Genomic DNA, 14,426 nt, shown 5'->3' with positions numbered 1-14,426 from the left:
CTAGAGGAAAAATGCTATGTAAAAGATTTTTAAACCAAATTAATAAGTTAAATTTTTAGCTTTGAAAAAAATACGATTAAGTTATTCATTCAGACAGACTAAAGGTATGCTGGGACTTTTGAGGCATTATTATTTAACAATGTGTTTTCAAAGTTAAGTGTTCGAAGGAAAAAAATTCTAACTTTTATGATAACTTTTCTGTATTAGGGAAACATGAAAGAATAAGTTCAATGTTCAGTTTGCTGCAAAGTTGTATCACTGTACTTTTTTTGGTTAAAAAAACCTATTATTTTAAATTGTATCTAAGGATGATGCATTTAAGGAATTGTTGGATTCAAAAGTTTTACATATAAGAATATTATGGACTTATTTTAACCATTCCCAGTATCTGCTGTGTATCTTTTCTTTGTTATTTTTTCCCATACAAAAATTTGTACATACATTGTTATGTGACCTTAATTGCTCTTCCCATACTGTGCCAGCACACTCGTCCTTTCCACCCTGATTCACGATGTCCATTCAACCAGCTCCTAACCCTCTCTGCCTTCTCATCTCACCTCCGGACGGAAGCTGCCTGTTTTGTCTCTTGTATCTACTTGAGCTAAGAGGCATAATCCTCACAAGTATCACTTTATGTCCCACAGTCCAGTCCAGTCCCTGTGTGAAGAGTTGCCCTCAGAAATTGTTTTAGTTCTGGGCTAATAGAGAATTCAGGGGCCATGCTTTCCAGGGTTCCTCCAGTCTCAGTCAGACTATTAAGTCTGGTCTTCTTACTAGAATTTGAGTTCTGCACCCACCTTTCTCCTGCTCCATCCGGGACTCTCTGTTGTGTTCCCTGTCGGGGTGATCATTGGTGGTAGCCAGGCACCATCTAGTTTTTCTGGTCTCAAGCTGATGAAATCTCTGATTTATGTGCCCCTTTCTGTCTCTTGGGCTATGTGTATATTTTCTTTTCTTTTCTTTTTTTTTTAGTGTTCTTCTTTTGTGTGTGTGTGTGTGTGTGTGTGTATTTTCTTAAAGGTGAAAATGGAGATACAAAAAGATTGACTCCTTCACCATGCTAAGTCCTACTATACAGGGTTTTAAAACATGGCCAGGATCCTGTACATTCATTTCAATTTTTGAGTCCACATGAATAGCTAAAATAGGTTCAGTTCCTTTCTGACATGGACGGCTACTTTTAGAGTGCTTATTGCGAAGATTGGTTGAATTATTGCAGATTTTTGTTTTGTTTTTAACTAATAACATCCTAACTTCCTAAACAATGATATTTAATAAACATTTGATTAAATTTTTCTTTCAGGATGATAAGGGAAATGTTTTCTTTGGATTATATGATCGCCAAACCCGACAAAATGAGGTAAAAGAAATAAATCACCATAAACCGTAGATTATTCATTGGCTACTTTACTGCTTTTAGATCTTTCTTTCTTTCTGCCCTTCCTTTTCCCAGATATAAATCCCCATTTTATCTTCTAAAAATTTAGTTTATATTTCTTTGCCTGCTTTCTGTTCTCCCTTTTACCATCTCTTGACATCACCATCTTAAAAAAATTTTTAAAATGCAAGTACTCCTGGACCCAAAAGAAATTCACATTTAACTAAGACATCTGCTGAGGTCTCTTAGTTCTTTGAAATTTAAATAAAATAAGATCAAAGCAATTATCCAGTATTCTGTAGGAATGTAGGAGGGCCAATGGCCTCTCCAAGATTTGTGTGCTCCCAAGAGCTTTGTTGATGGGGCTGGGAGTAGGGCTGCATTTTTTCTGTGGTGTTTGGCTGGAGTAGGGTGGTTATTGCCTACAACTTATTTGTCTTTCCAGGTTTCCCTTTTCCTGGTCCTTTGGCTAGAGAGAGTAGGTTTTCGTTGGGGCTTTTTTTTTTGTGTGTGTGTGTGTTCCTGTTGCCATTTCCAGGTTATTTGTTTCTTCAGCTCCCATTCTGAGATATATGAAGCAAAAGGAGAACTTGGAACTCACCACTGTGTCGTTCCTCAGGACATGAGGTCTTTAGCTGGTTTGCCTTCTCTCCACGTTTCAGAGTCGGCTTAGGTTTTTTTTTTTTAATCTAATGCCCAAGGATTTTTAGCTGTACTTAGTGAGAGGAATAGGGAGAAGTGGGTCTACTGTACCTTGGTTTTTCTTCCTTAAGTTTTGACTGAATAAGCTCTCATTATAGTAACCAAATGGGAAACGAAGTATTATTTATTCATAACTAGACAAGTTCCCAATACCTTTCCTCCCTCACACTGTCTTTCCACTCCTTCCACTCTGCTTTATGCAGGCCTTCTTTGTTAGCGCATACGAGAGTGGGTATGACCAAAGCTGGTTGAATACAAATGAATAGTGGACTTTGCTGGGAATTTGGGACTTCAGCTCTTCTCTTTTTCACTGGTTTTGGTGATACGTGAAGTGAGGTCTGGAATTGCTGTGGCTTTGGAGAATAGAACTTGGGGCTGCCTGGGTGGCTACTGTATGGAGTCTGAAAATGGATTTAACCCAGAAAGCCAAGAGATAGGGCTTTCCAGCCATGGATCAAGCCAATTCTGAAGCCACATACTCTGTACTATTAAATTCTATGAGCCACTGATTGCCTTTTTACATAAACTAGTTTGGGGCAGATTTTTTGTTGCTTACAGCTGAAAAATTCTGATACTTGAATATCTTTTGACCCAGAAATTGCACTTTGAAGTTTTTTTTTTTTACTTTGAAGTTTTGAGTCTACAGAAATACGTGTACAAGTTCACAAAGATGTATATAAAGGAAAGTTCATTGGATCATTGTCATACTTAAAAGTAGGAAGCAGTCTAAATGCCTATCAGTGAGTTCTTTGGAAATCCATACCGCCATTAAAAGATTAAAGGATTAAGACATGTATAAATGTGTACTGGCACAGGAGGCACTCCAAAACATTGTTACAAGAAAAAAGCAAGTTACTAGAAAAATACACTCCATTTATGTAAAAAAAAAAAAAAAAACTTGCAAGAAAACTGTGCAATATATGCACATAAATATATATTGAAAACTTAAAAGATCTGGGAGGCTACAGAGCAAATTATAAACGTGTTTCCTTCAGGAAGGGAGTTGGGGTTGGGTGAGCATAATGCAAGACTGACTTTTTATTTTGGTAGTGTTTGCATCTTTTAAACACTGAGACTGTGCTTATATGTTATTTTATAACTAAGAGGTTACTACATTAAAAATTATGCTTATACATCTATGATTCTTCTTGCTTATAAATTGGAATCCCTCAGTTAGAGAAAGTGTCAGAGGAAACCAAAACTTCTCACACAAATTCAGAACCTTCCTGTTAACTCAAAGGTCACTTTCTTGACTTTCACAACCTTTTTCACCACCTCTGACCATGGAGTTTTAGTGTGGTTTCAGTGCTTGTTTAGTCTTAGTACTTCTGCTGTTCACTGTTTCTTATAGCCTATCTCCTGAGTCCTAAAACTTTTTATCTCTGTTTTGTCCTCTGAGTGTTCTACTGTAAGAGAGAGTTTGCCTAATATAACCGTGATTGTCTCCAGTTCCTCAGTCTGCACATCACATCCTCCTTCCGAATGACCATTTTTGTGTTTTAATACTCAATGAAATGGAATCTTGTAACATTTTGTTTCAAACAGCAACAAGAAAATTTAAAAAATAGAAAAAGAAAGATTAAATAAAGGTAAAAGACTACTTTTGCCAGTCCTCTAAATATGAGTCCTACAGGAGATGCACTTGTGACAGTCTCTAAGACATAACTAACGATATCATAGTCAGTTGTATAATTTGATTAAAACTTTACCTGCCTCACTAATTATAATAGCTGCCATTTGAGTGATGATTACATGCAGCAGATAATGTACTAAGTGCCTCAGATGGGTTATTTCACTTGATCTACCTAACAACTGCATGAGACAGGCATTACCATTCCTATTTTACTTATGGGAGGATAGAGAGGTTGAATAATTTGTCCAAGATCACGCAGCTAGCAAGTGACAGAATCAGGATTTGAACCTGGATCTAGTTTGGCTCCAAGATCTGTACTCTTATCCACTATGCTCTGTTGCCTCATGGCTAAATTTCAATGCAAAACACGACCTACATTAACAAACTTTTTTCTTAAAAAATAATCTGGAGCTTCTCAGTGTGGATAAACTAATTCATTGATGGTTCTTTAATAAAATGTTTTGCCACAATAATCTTTGGTAGAGAACTAAATGGGAGTTTATAGTCATACAATTGTTATTTAATGTGAAGCTGTGCGTTTAAGAAATCTTTTTTCCCCCCTTTTAAATAGCATCTCTATACCTTTGAGACAGACTTTCAAGTTGTCAGTTGCTCTGTCAACAGTGAGAGAACTTTGCTTGGTAAGTTGAACACTTTCTTCTGTTGCTTCATGTCTAGAACTAAACTACATCTTTTAAGGGTTTCAAAATACTGGATTTTTACAACATTAGATTATTCTGTAACAATGGTTTTCTGGGAAGGAGGTGTTCTTAGGGAATTAGGTTTGAAATAAAGGATCTGTAGGATATACCTGCAATGAAGGATGCTTTGTATTCTGCTGTAATCATTCACTGACAGATCCTTTGCGCCTTTACTTATTTCAGGTATGAAATGGTAAGCTTTAATGAGCCACCAAATAGATCAGTTGCTGATGGATGTTTTTTTCCTTTTCCATTAGCTGTAAGTTTAGTTCAAGCTACTAAAGAAGGAAGAAGGAATGAGCATCAACCAGGTAATGAAATTATACTATTTAGTGCCTATTAGCAGATAAAGATTTTTTTGACTATTAAGTCAAATTTCACTCATCTTTAGAAATAACCTTATCTTCAAATGAAAAGGCAGGGATCATGTCAAGCATGAGCAAGCTTTTTTTCTTTTTAATTTTTAATTTTTTTTAAGTAAACAGGAAATTACAGAAAATAATATACCATATAACTTTTTTCTTATATGTGGTTTAAGTATTGACTAATACCTAATGCGTTGTGAATAGTCCACCAGTCTAAAAAAAACCAAACCAAACCCGTTGCCTCTGAGTTGATTCTGACTCATAGCGACCCTATACGACAAAATAGAACTGCCGCATAGGGTTTCCAAGGCTGTAATATTTACGAGGGCAGCTGTTGGGTTTGAACCGCCAACCTTTCAGTTAGAAGTCCATTGCACGTAAATATATATGGTTATTTATATATATAAAACCATGGTTATACATTGTACCATCAGGGCTTCTTAGCCCACCAATACTAAATAAAAATCAGTTCTACTCATTTGCCAAGGCCCACTTCATAATTTATTATCTATGTGAAGGCTTTTTTTTAGGGGGAGGTTATCTGTCCTTAACTCAACAAGCATTTGTTATTTGAGTTATCTGTTCATAACTCGACATGTATTGAGTGTGGGTCAGGCACTGTGCATCGTGCTGGGGTTACACTGGTATGCAAAACAGGTATAGTGACTGTCCTCCTGGAGCTCAGAGTCTAGACATGAGTTGCAATCGCAAATATATACAAGGGCCAGAAAGATCATGTAAATAAGTGAAGCTGACTGAGTGTAAGAAAAATCAGGTGACCATGGATTTTTCTTTGTTTTTCTCAATTTTAATGTAGAAGCCAAGAAATACCTGTTATTATTAATGCAAAAAAAGAGTTCAGAGCTATAGAGACTATTGGTGGGGTGGTACATGTACCACATCTTCAAAGCAGGGTAACTACTCAGCTCTAACTTTTTGTTGCCATGTGGAGATGTAAGCTTAGTGGGGCCAGCTTTTTCAATTTATCAAGACAAGTCTGGACTTTTATGTAAAAATCTAATTTTTAAATAGTTGACTCAAATATTTTTTAAAAATCATTCTCAAGCAAAGATAACCACTTATGGACTGGAAACAGCCTATGGACTACCATTTTTCAACCTCTGGTCTAGTAGATCTCTTATTATTAGATCTCACATCCATCTCTTACTTTTCTGATCCTGCAGCACTTTCTATCTTTTCTATTTATTTGGCACTTAATTTACTTCTTTTGTTAGTATAGCATGCTCAGATGTTCTCTCCTGTGGTTTCATGTGATGGAAAACTCTTTGTACATACTTTCCACATGAGGCTTACGAGGCAGTCTTGGACTTCTCGTGACACATGCTTTTCCACAGAGCCAGCTTAGAGTGGCAGGGAAACCAGAGTGGAGTCTGAATGGGACCTTCTCAGGGGCCTCATTAGAAGAGTTTATGGAAGATGCTAGTGGGCAGGAGGTTTTTCCTGAAATCTCATCCTTTGTATTACCAACCCTAATCCACCCTCCCACCATGTTACACTGAGACCCACAGCAGCATCCTTCCCTCTTCTGGCCGTGTTATTCTCTTATTAGGCCCTTTAGCACTCTCTGCTTCTCTTTGAATTAGGTGCAATTCTCACTTTAGAGATGATGGGACTGGACTAGCTTTAGTGAAATATGATCTAAGACATTGTTGTCCTGACCCCTAAAGCAAGAATGTGGGCCAAACAAGGGTATGGTCAGTTAGAGGGGTATCTCCTGGACTAATAAATCCCTTTTCCAAGGAGGGAAAGGTCTAGTTGCTTTTATTCCTTTTGATTGTGAGGCTGGGCATCTATACACAACCTTGGAACAGCTCCCTGTGCCTCCCAGTTCTTCCTGGGCCTTACTCCTTTTAGCCTTAGAAATTCTTTATTATACTGGTAAACAAAATCAATTCAGTTCTGTTCTGACACCAACTACAAATGTAGCACTTCTTTCTCTGACCTTTGTCACCAGAGCTAGGTCAGATCTCACAGGTTAAAGGACACAGTCCTCCAGACTGCCAAGTCTGCCTAAGACCTCAGATGCCAGCCACAAGTTTGAAGGTCCCTGTGACACCCTCTCTTCTGACCTGCTGACTTCAGAATGTCAGCCATAACCTCGGGGAAACCCCAAGGTCCCCCCTCACTTCTGATCTGCTGCGTCCCACTGCTACCTTGGGTTTGATAATTCACTAGTATGACTCACAAAACTCAAGAAAGGGCTGTACTTAAGATTACAGTTTTATTATAACAAAAAGGATACAAATGAAGAGACACATAGGGTGAGGTCTGAAAGAGTTTCCAGCTGAGCTTTCATGTCACAAAAAATGCCATACCCTCCCCTGTGTGTCAATTTCTATCATCAATCAGGAAACTCATGGAGATTCAGTGTTCAAAGTTTTTATATTGGAGTTGCATTATATCGTCATGATTGATTTAATCATCACCCATGTGATTGAATTCACCCTCCAGCCTGCCTCCCTTGAGGTCCTGCTGATATCACATGGTGGGTTTTTCTGGCCAGCCCCTTCCCCCAAGAGTCACCTTATTGTCATAACCTGTTAGGTAGGTGTGGTCTAGAGTCCCTCTGTGACTAACAAAGACTGCAGTCACTGGGGAAATTCCAAGGTTTTAGAAGTTACCTCTCAGGAATCAAAGGCAAAGACTAAATTTGTTGGATAAGTTGTTGTTGTGTGCCCTCCAGTCAATTCTGACTCATAACAATCCTATAGGACAGTGTAGAACAGCCCCATAGAGCTGAAATCTCTAGGGGAGCAGATGGCCAGTTCTTTTTTCCCTTTGAGCTGGTGGGTTTGAATTGCCAACCTTTTGGTTAGCAGCTGAACGCTTAACTATTGCACCACCAGGACTCCTAATTATAATCTCAATATAATGTTTATCATCCATGCCTAATTGTCATGTAGAGCAGTAGAGATTAGTATATTATAAAATATACTTTAGACCAACTTTTTTGTAAGTTTTGTCTGATTGTAACTTTAAAATTTTCATTCAGCTGTGCTTGTTCAGTCTTTAAAGTTCAGTGCACCTGTAGTGGGATTATCTGCTCACATCTTTAAAAATATTAGAATGAACATTCTTAGTTATTGTGATGGATGCATCATAAACCAAACCAAAGCCCATTGCCATCGAGTTGATTCTGACTCATAGCAACCCTATAGGAAAGAGTAGAACTACCCCATAGGGGTTTCAAGGCTGTGAATGTTATGGAAGCAGACTGCCACATCTTTCTCCCATGGAGCAGCTGGTGAGTTCTAACCGCCAGCCTTTCAGTTAACAGCCAAATGCTTAACCACTGGACTACCAGGTCTCCTTTTGGATACATCATAGCTTTGCATATTCTTAGTTCACCTTTTAAGCCAGCCATTGCTTTGAGAACCAACTCTGCCCAGGTGTAATTTGGCAGATGGGTTACCTCAATTGCTCTACCAACTTCTTGCTTTCTTCCCAGGGCTCTTGGGAGAATCTGTTTACCACCTATAGGTACACAACCTGGAAGTATGGTTGGAAATAATGCTCAATAGGGCAACCCATGGCTAATGGGGTTGCTCCCTATTTTCATCCCTAAAGTGAATAATTCTGAGGTTCATTCCATGCAGCTCAAGACTCATGGTGGTCACCAGCTTGATAATGCCCCATATGCTAGCTTACTATTCTTTCCTGTTTCACTTTCCCCAGTCCTTCCTGCCAGCTGCTCATGGCTAGAGTTATCCTGTCCCCTAGGATCACACGGGAGCCCTGGTGGCACGTGGTTAAGTGTTTGGCTGCTAACAAAAAGGTCGGCGATTCAAACCTACCAGTTGCTTCTTGAAAACCCTGTGGGGCAGTTGTACTCTGTCCTGTAGGGTCACTATGAGTCAGAATCGACTTGACGGCAAGGGGTTTGGTTTTTTGGTTAAGATCACATCTTAGTTTAGATTTTCCCATAAGTAGAGTCTGAGACAAGGATTTGAATGCAGTCGGTTTATTTGTGGGGTGACCCTATTTAAATAGAGATCTGAAATAAGGGAGGGAGCAAGCTTGTGGCTATGGGGACAACACATTTCTGGCAGAGTGGACAGCCAGCACAAAGGCCCTGAGACTGGAGTGTACTTGGTAGATTTGCTGTGCAAGGCACAGTGAGGAGGTCAGTGAGGCTGGAGTAGGGTGAACAAGGGGCAGAGTGGTGGGAACTGAGGCCAGAAGGAAAAGCGGGTGAGATGCAGGCAGATCATGTAGAGCCGAGGAAGTCATTGTAAAGACTTCAAACTTCACTCTGAGTAAAATGGGAAGCGATTTTGAGCAGAGGAGTGATCTGACTTACTTTACAAAAGGATTGCAGTAGCTGCTGTGTGGAAAATAGACTGCAGGAGGGCAAGGAGGAAAGCAAGGAGACTGGCTGGAAGGCTGTTGCAATAGTCCAATGGTTTGGACTGCCAGAGGAGGCTCGTGTGTGTGCGTGTGCGTGTGTGTGTGCGCGCGCGTGTGTGTGTGCGTGTGTGTGCGAGCGTGCATGCACAGGTGTTGATGGTAGGCATGGAAAAAAGAGCTTGATTTTGGGCATACTAAGTTTGAGATGCCTGTTAGATGTCAGGTAGGTAGTTGGATGTGAATTACAAGTTCAGGTGAGAGATTGAGGCTGGTGATACATGTTTAGGAGAGTTATCAGTGTATGGAAGGTATTGCCTATCATGGAAGGGTTTTGTTTTGTTAAGATTTCAGAAACAACGTAACGAACAAGTACTCTAGGAACTGATTACAGTGTTCTTTTGAACAAATATTTTGGAAAGGTTTATTTTATCTATTTGTCATTGACCTTATAAGCCATTTGATTATGAAATATGGTTTGCCGGTACTGTTTTAACACTCTGTTGCTTAAGATGAGCTTTTGCCATTGTAAATGAGACAAACTGAAGCATCTTTCATTTAAACAAGATAGGGTTCCTCAGTTCACATACTGTAAAACCATTTTTATTAACAGTGCTTCTCTTCTAGGCTGTAGCCATGGCAAAGTTAATGTCTTATTTAGAAAATGGCCCTCCATAGGAAGTCAGGCCCAGGCTGGCCCCTTCACCCTCCTACTTGCCACAAGGCATAGTAGTTCCCCGGTGGGTAGCAATTGGGGTGATCACGTGTGCTGGGCCCCTCACTGCTGCTGAGACTTTCTAGAGCCCCCAAGTACTATCACAAACAGCTAAGTGTTATAGATACTCCGTGGAGCCATGGTTTGGTTCAAGAGCTCTAATGACTAGAACTCCTTCAGAACCAGGCCCTTCTGGACTCTTCCAAACTTGTCACCATTTCATAACTTGCACATTCACCTGCATCAGATCAGGTCTCTGCCCCAGGTCTTGTCTATCCCTGTGCTTTTGATCCTACTATCTCTACTTCCTGTGATATCCATATCCTGTCTACCCAGGCATAACCTACAGTGATACCCTACCAGTCTACACTGATATCTCCATTCTCTAAATTCTTTTTTTTTTTTAATTCACAAATGCATATTTATTAAGTATCTTTGTGTGTCAGACACTGTTCCAGGTCCTTAGGTCCATTCTCTAAATTCTTAATATGAGTTTAGCACTTCATACAGGCTGAAAGTGATTGTTGAAATAATCTCATTCTGTAATTTTTAAGTTTCAATTTTATTTTTTAATAACAAGGCATTGAGGTCTAGAAAAGTTGGGCAATTTGCTGAAAATTATCTGTTAGGGTAATGGAAGAGCTGAAACTAAAACATGTCTCCAGAGTCCCAATCCAGAGTGTTTCCCACTACGCTATGAGAGCACAGAGTAGTTATTGAGAGAAATTTCTGTTTACAAATGTTCACTCTTATCATTATGCTAGTTACTATTAGTTAAGTGTCTGTGCTGTACTACAGAAGGGACAAATTAATGTAGAAAAATGGTTTCTGCCCTTGAAGATCCTCCCATTTTAAAGATAAGCAAATTTAGCTGATAGCTGGTTATCTCATCTGGGTACAAGTTCATGCTAAAAAGGTCCACATGTAAGGTAATTTCTTATTTTCCCAATGAGAAGTTTCCTTCTATCCCACCTCCAAATTTGTTTTTCATTTTTTCCAATTAGAATATATAAAATTTTAGGGCAGGATATAAAATAGTCAAATGTTGGCTTATACTATTCAATATATTAATTTAATTGCACACATTTGAGATAACCTATTAATATGGAAGTTTTTTCCCCTCATTCTCACATTTCACAGGACATTTCTATTCTTTTTATCTTCACTCATATCTTTGACACCAATATCTTTCTTATTCCTAGGGCCATTTTTTGAGTTATCAAGCAGATTCCAAAAGCACCTCACCTTTTCCTCTTTCCCAGCAATTTATAGTCCTTTTGAATTGGTGCATGATCCTGTCACTGGGATTTTTATCCTAAGCCACAAGTACCCATTTACCAAACATTTGATTTTCATTTGTTCTGTAGTTGTAATTTATGATCCCACATAATAGCCACTCACTGGCTTGCATTTTCAAGTAATCTTTAAAAAAGCTTGTTTACAGAGATAGTCCTTGCAATTGTGAGGTCATATTCCAGACATGATGGTTTTATGATCTTTGTTTCTCCCTTCCCTGCCCCCCTTTTTTTATTTTTAAATAAAGCAGGCTGTCAGATTACTTCCTTAGGTATTGAAAACTGGCATTGATTTAATTCCAGGCTGTTATGCCATTCCCAAATTGTGTATTATTATTCAAAAATAAAGTCATTGTGAGAGCACCTGATAATATTAGAGTATAAGACTTCAAATATAAGGCAGCTCTTTTTGGGTGGTTTAGTCTCGGGGGAGGGGAGCCCTTAACCTAAATTTGGATATCTATGGTAACCTCCTTCTAGCTCATGACCATGGACTTCCTCCACATTGTTATCTTGTAAAACGTTTGCTCAGATGTGACACTGAGGAAATAGTAAGTGGGTCCCTATCAGTGCAGCTCCACCACCATTCCTGAGGGGAAACCAAAAGCATGTCCTACTGCTGGGTGATGTCAACCATGACATGTTCATGTGCCAGAAATATCTTTACATTCTTATACACAAATAGTATTTGCCATTGTGCTGCAGAATTGGAGTCAGGTGAGTTGTGTTCGTTTATACAGAAACCAAGAAGGTCTGTGAAGCTTTGCTGAAAATGGCAGAGGAACAAGAGCAGGAATTTGTTCCTCATTCCATGTACATTGACTTCTCTCTTGTGCTGTTTTCTGTGTCTATTTTGGGTTTAAAAAGTGTTAAAATAAATTTTATAGAAAACTACTTTTCTTTGTGGAATAGGTAATACAATAGGTCAAACTTTAAAGGTCAAACCTATTTGGAAGCAAAATATATTATTTCTCATCACATTTTCAAGTTCCTTACTTTTAAATTCTTTAACTTCTTAGGGGTCAGTGCCAAAAAGCTACATAAAGTCTACACATGCAACACATGCACTGTTTGTAAATCTTAGAATCCTAATACTTTAGGGTAAAAATGATACTCATTAAAATCCAGTTGGGCAGACATTCTCATACATTGCTGATGAGAGTGCAAAATGATACAACCTCCTTCTAAAACCTTTTCTATTTTAAATATGATGCTTTTCTATAAGCTGAAGAATTTTATAAGCCTGAAATTTGTCTCCCCTGGTGTCCACTGTTGCTGCCAGGCCTGCTCAAAGACCTCCCTGTTTACATTTGGATTTCCTGAGCATCCTGTGAGTTACATAATACAATGCAGTTTCTCTAGGCCTCCTGAGGGGTATAGAAGGTGGATTCTTTGCTAGATTGATAGCTCTCTTGGGGTCCTGAGGCCACCATACATCCTTGAAGGATGGGACTGGGAATAGGACTACAGTTTAAATCACATCAAGGGACTTCTTTATGAAAGGAGAGTTTTATTAGTTTACAGTCAGTGTGGTAGGATTTACCAGCAATTCCTCTCCCTGCTTGCTTTGGAAACAATTCCAGTCTTCATTACTGAATGACTTCTTTTCTTTGTAGAATCAAAGTGTTTAACTTTGTTAGTGGAAATCCACCCCATTAACAATGTGAAGGTTCTAAAAGCAGTGGATAGCTGTATTTGGGCACAGGTGAGTGTGTCATTTGTCACCTATCTTACTAATCAAAAGGCATGAAACCTCGAGGTGATGGTGTTTACAAAGTGCTTTCACACATATTATCATGTTCAACCCTCAAAACATAGGGGTAGGCCTGGAAGCATCAGCTCTTGCTTTGCAAACATGGAAGACAAGAACTTAAACCTAGCTCCTCTGACTTTGATAGGCCATGGTGCTCTGACAGTAACGTAATATTTTTATATGATAAAATACATAATATTAAAATACATCGATGATGAGTCTGAATATTATTTATTAATGTGTATGCATGATTGAGAGATTAAGCTGTATGATTGAATGATTTAGTTAATCTCTGAATTTATCAAGTCCATGAATGGATGCAGAAGCACTGTATGTATAATGCAGGTGGACTAGGTACATGTTCCCATGGCTCCTCAACATAATCTCCATGTGCCCAATTTCAAATTTTGCTTCCGGACTAAAACATCATTTCTTTTGGTCTACCTGGAGTGAACTTGTGTAACCCAGAGTACATGCTTCCTCCTCCCGCTACAAATCCCCAGCCTCAAGCCAACAGGTCTCCTCTGGTGTGTGTTAGGAGAAGGGTTTGCCTCTCATTTGCCCCAGGTCCTCCACCATCAGCCAGGCTTTCAGCCACCTGCTCTTCCCACCACTCCTGGCTCCACTGTGGGCCACTGCTCGCTTCCACCAAGGCCTGGCCTGGAGCTCCCCAGCTGCATCCCCCTCCCCCAGGAAGTCACTCTGTCCACACTGTCATCAGTGCAGGGGTGGCTATGGGACACAGCATGCTTACCTTTTCTGGCCTGTTCTTTTGGCTTCTGTAGCATCTTGTAGGGCAGGATATAAAATAGTCAAATGTTGGCTTGTAATATTTCATGTTAATTTACTTGAACACTTTTAAAATAACATAAGAATGTAAAGTAACATATTAATATGGAAAATTGATTTTTCCTCATATAGGTGATCAAGACCTTATTGAAGGGTTGGGACAACTAAAGGGAATTAGAGGAGAGGAAGGGAACATTTTTAAAGTACATGATACATGACTGCATCCACAGCCAAGGGAAAAGTCTCCAAATAAAGTGAAACCCATACTCATCCTGTGGACCCATCTCTGCTTCCCGCTCCTAAGTGTACACCTCTAGAGAGAAACGCCTTCTCCAAACCTCCATCCATGACAAATGCCCATCTTCTCCTCCCGTCCTGTTACAAGAAAAATGCCACCCACTGTTCACTGAGTTTGTTCTTACCCCGGGATCTATCTATCTCCTTTTTCTTACCAAACATCCACGAGTTCCGTCTTCACAGAGGAACTTCAGCAGGACAGTGTTAGGTGGGGTTTGGATCCCAAGTCTGGTACTCTTTGAGAGGTCCTCCCCAGTAGTTCTACTCTGTCATGTAGGGTCGCTGTGAGTCGAAATTGACTCGACAGCTCCTAACAATAACAACAACTGCATCATGAGGTGTATCCTTCAGGTAATAGTTCCAGTGGGTAATCACACACACACACACACACACACACACACACACACACACACACACACACACACACACACAC

General features: G+C 39.4%; 1 protein-coding gene across 5 annotated transcripts in view; it reads left to right on the top strand.

The window, feature by feature from the left end:
* The window catches only part of GSAP (gamma-secretase activating protein), an 88,647-nt gene that overhangs the window by 11,553 nt on the left and 62,668 nt on the right, over positions 1 to 14,426 (top strand). For all 5 annotated transcript variants that reach the window (XM_004390062.2, XM_023725031.1, XM_023725034.1 and 2 more), the window contains exons 3-6: positions 1,304 to 1,360; positions 4,285 to 4,354; positions 4,672 to 4,725; positions 12,771 to 12,859. In XM_004390062.2, the coding sequence (XP_004390119.1) occupies positions 1,304 to 1,360; positions 4,285 to 4,354; positions 4,672 to 4,725; positions 12,771 to 12,859 (270 nt within the window). The remainder of the gene's footprint in view (positions 1 to 1,303; positions 1,361 to 4,284; positions 4,355 to 4,671; positions 4,726 to 12,770; positions 12,860 to 14,426) is intronic.

Source organism: Trichechus manatus, unplaced genomic scaffold (genome assembly GCF_000243295.1).
Source record: "Trichechus manatus latirostris isolate Lorelei unplaced genomic scaffold, TriManLat1.0 scaffold00280, whole genome shotgun sequence".
Lineage (NCBI taxonomy): Eukaryota > Metazoa > Chordata > Mammalia > Sirenia > Trichechidae > Trichechus > Trichechus manatus.
The sequence above is the reverse complement of the archived record's forward strand: the minus strand, read 5'-3'. Positions and strand labels throughout refer to the sequence as shown.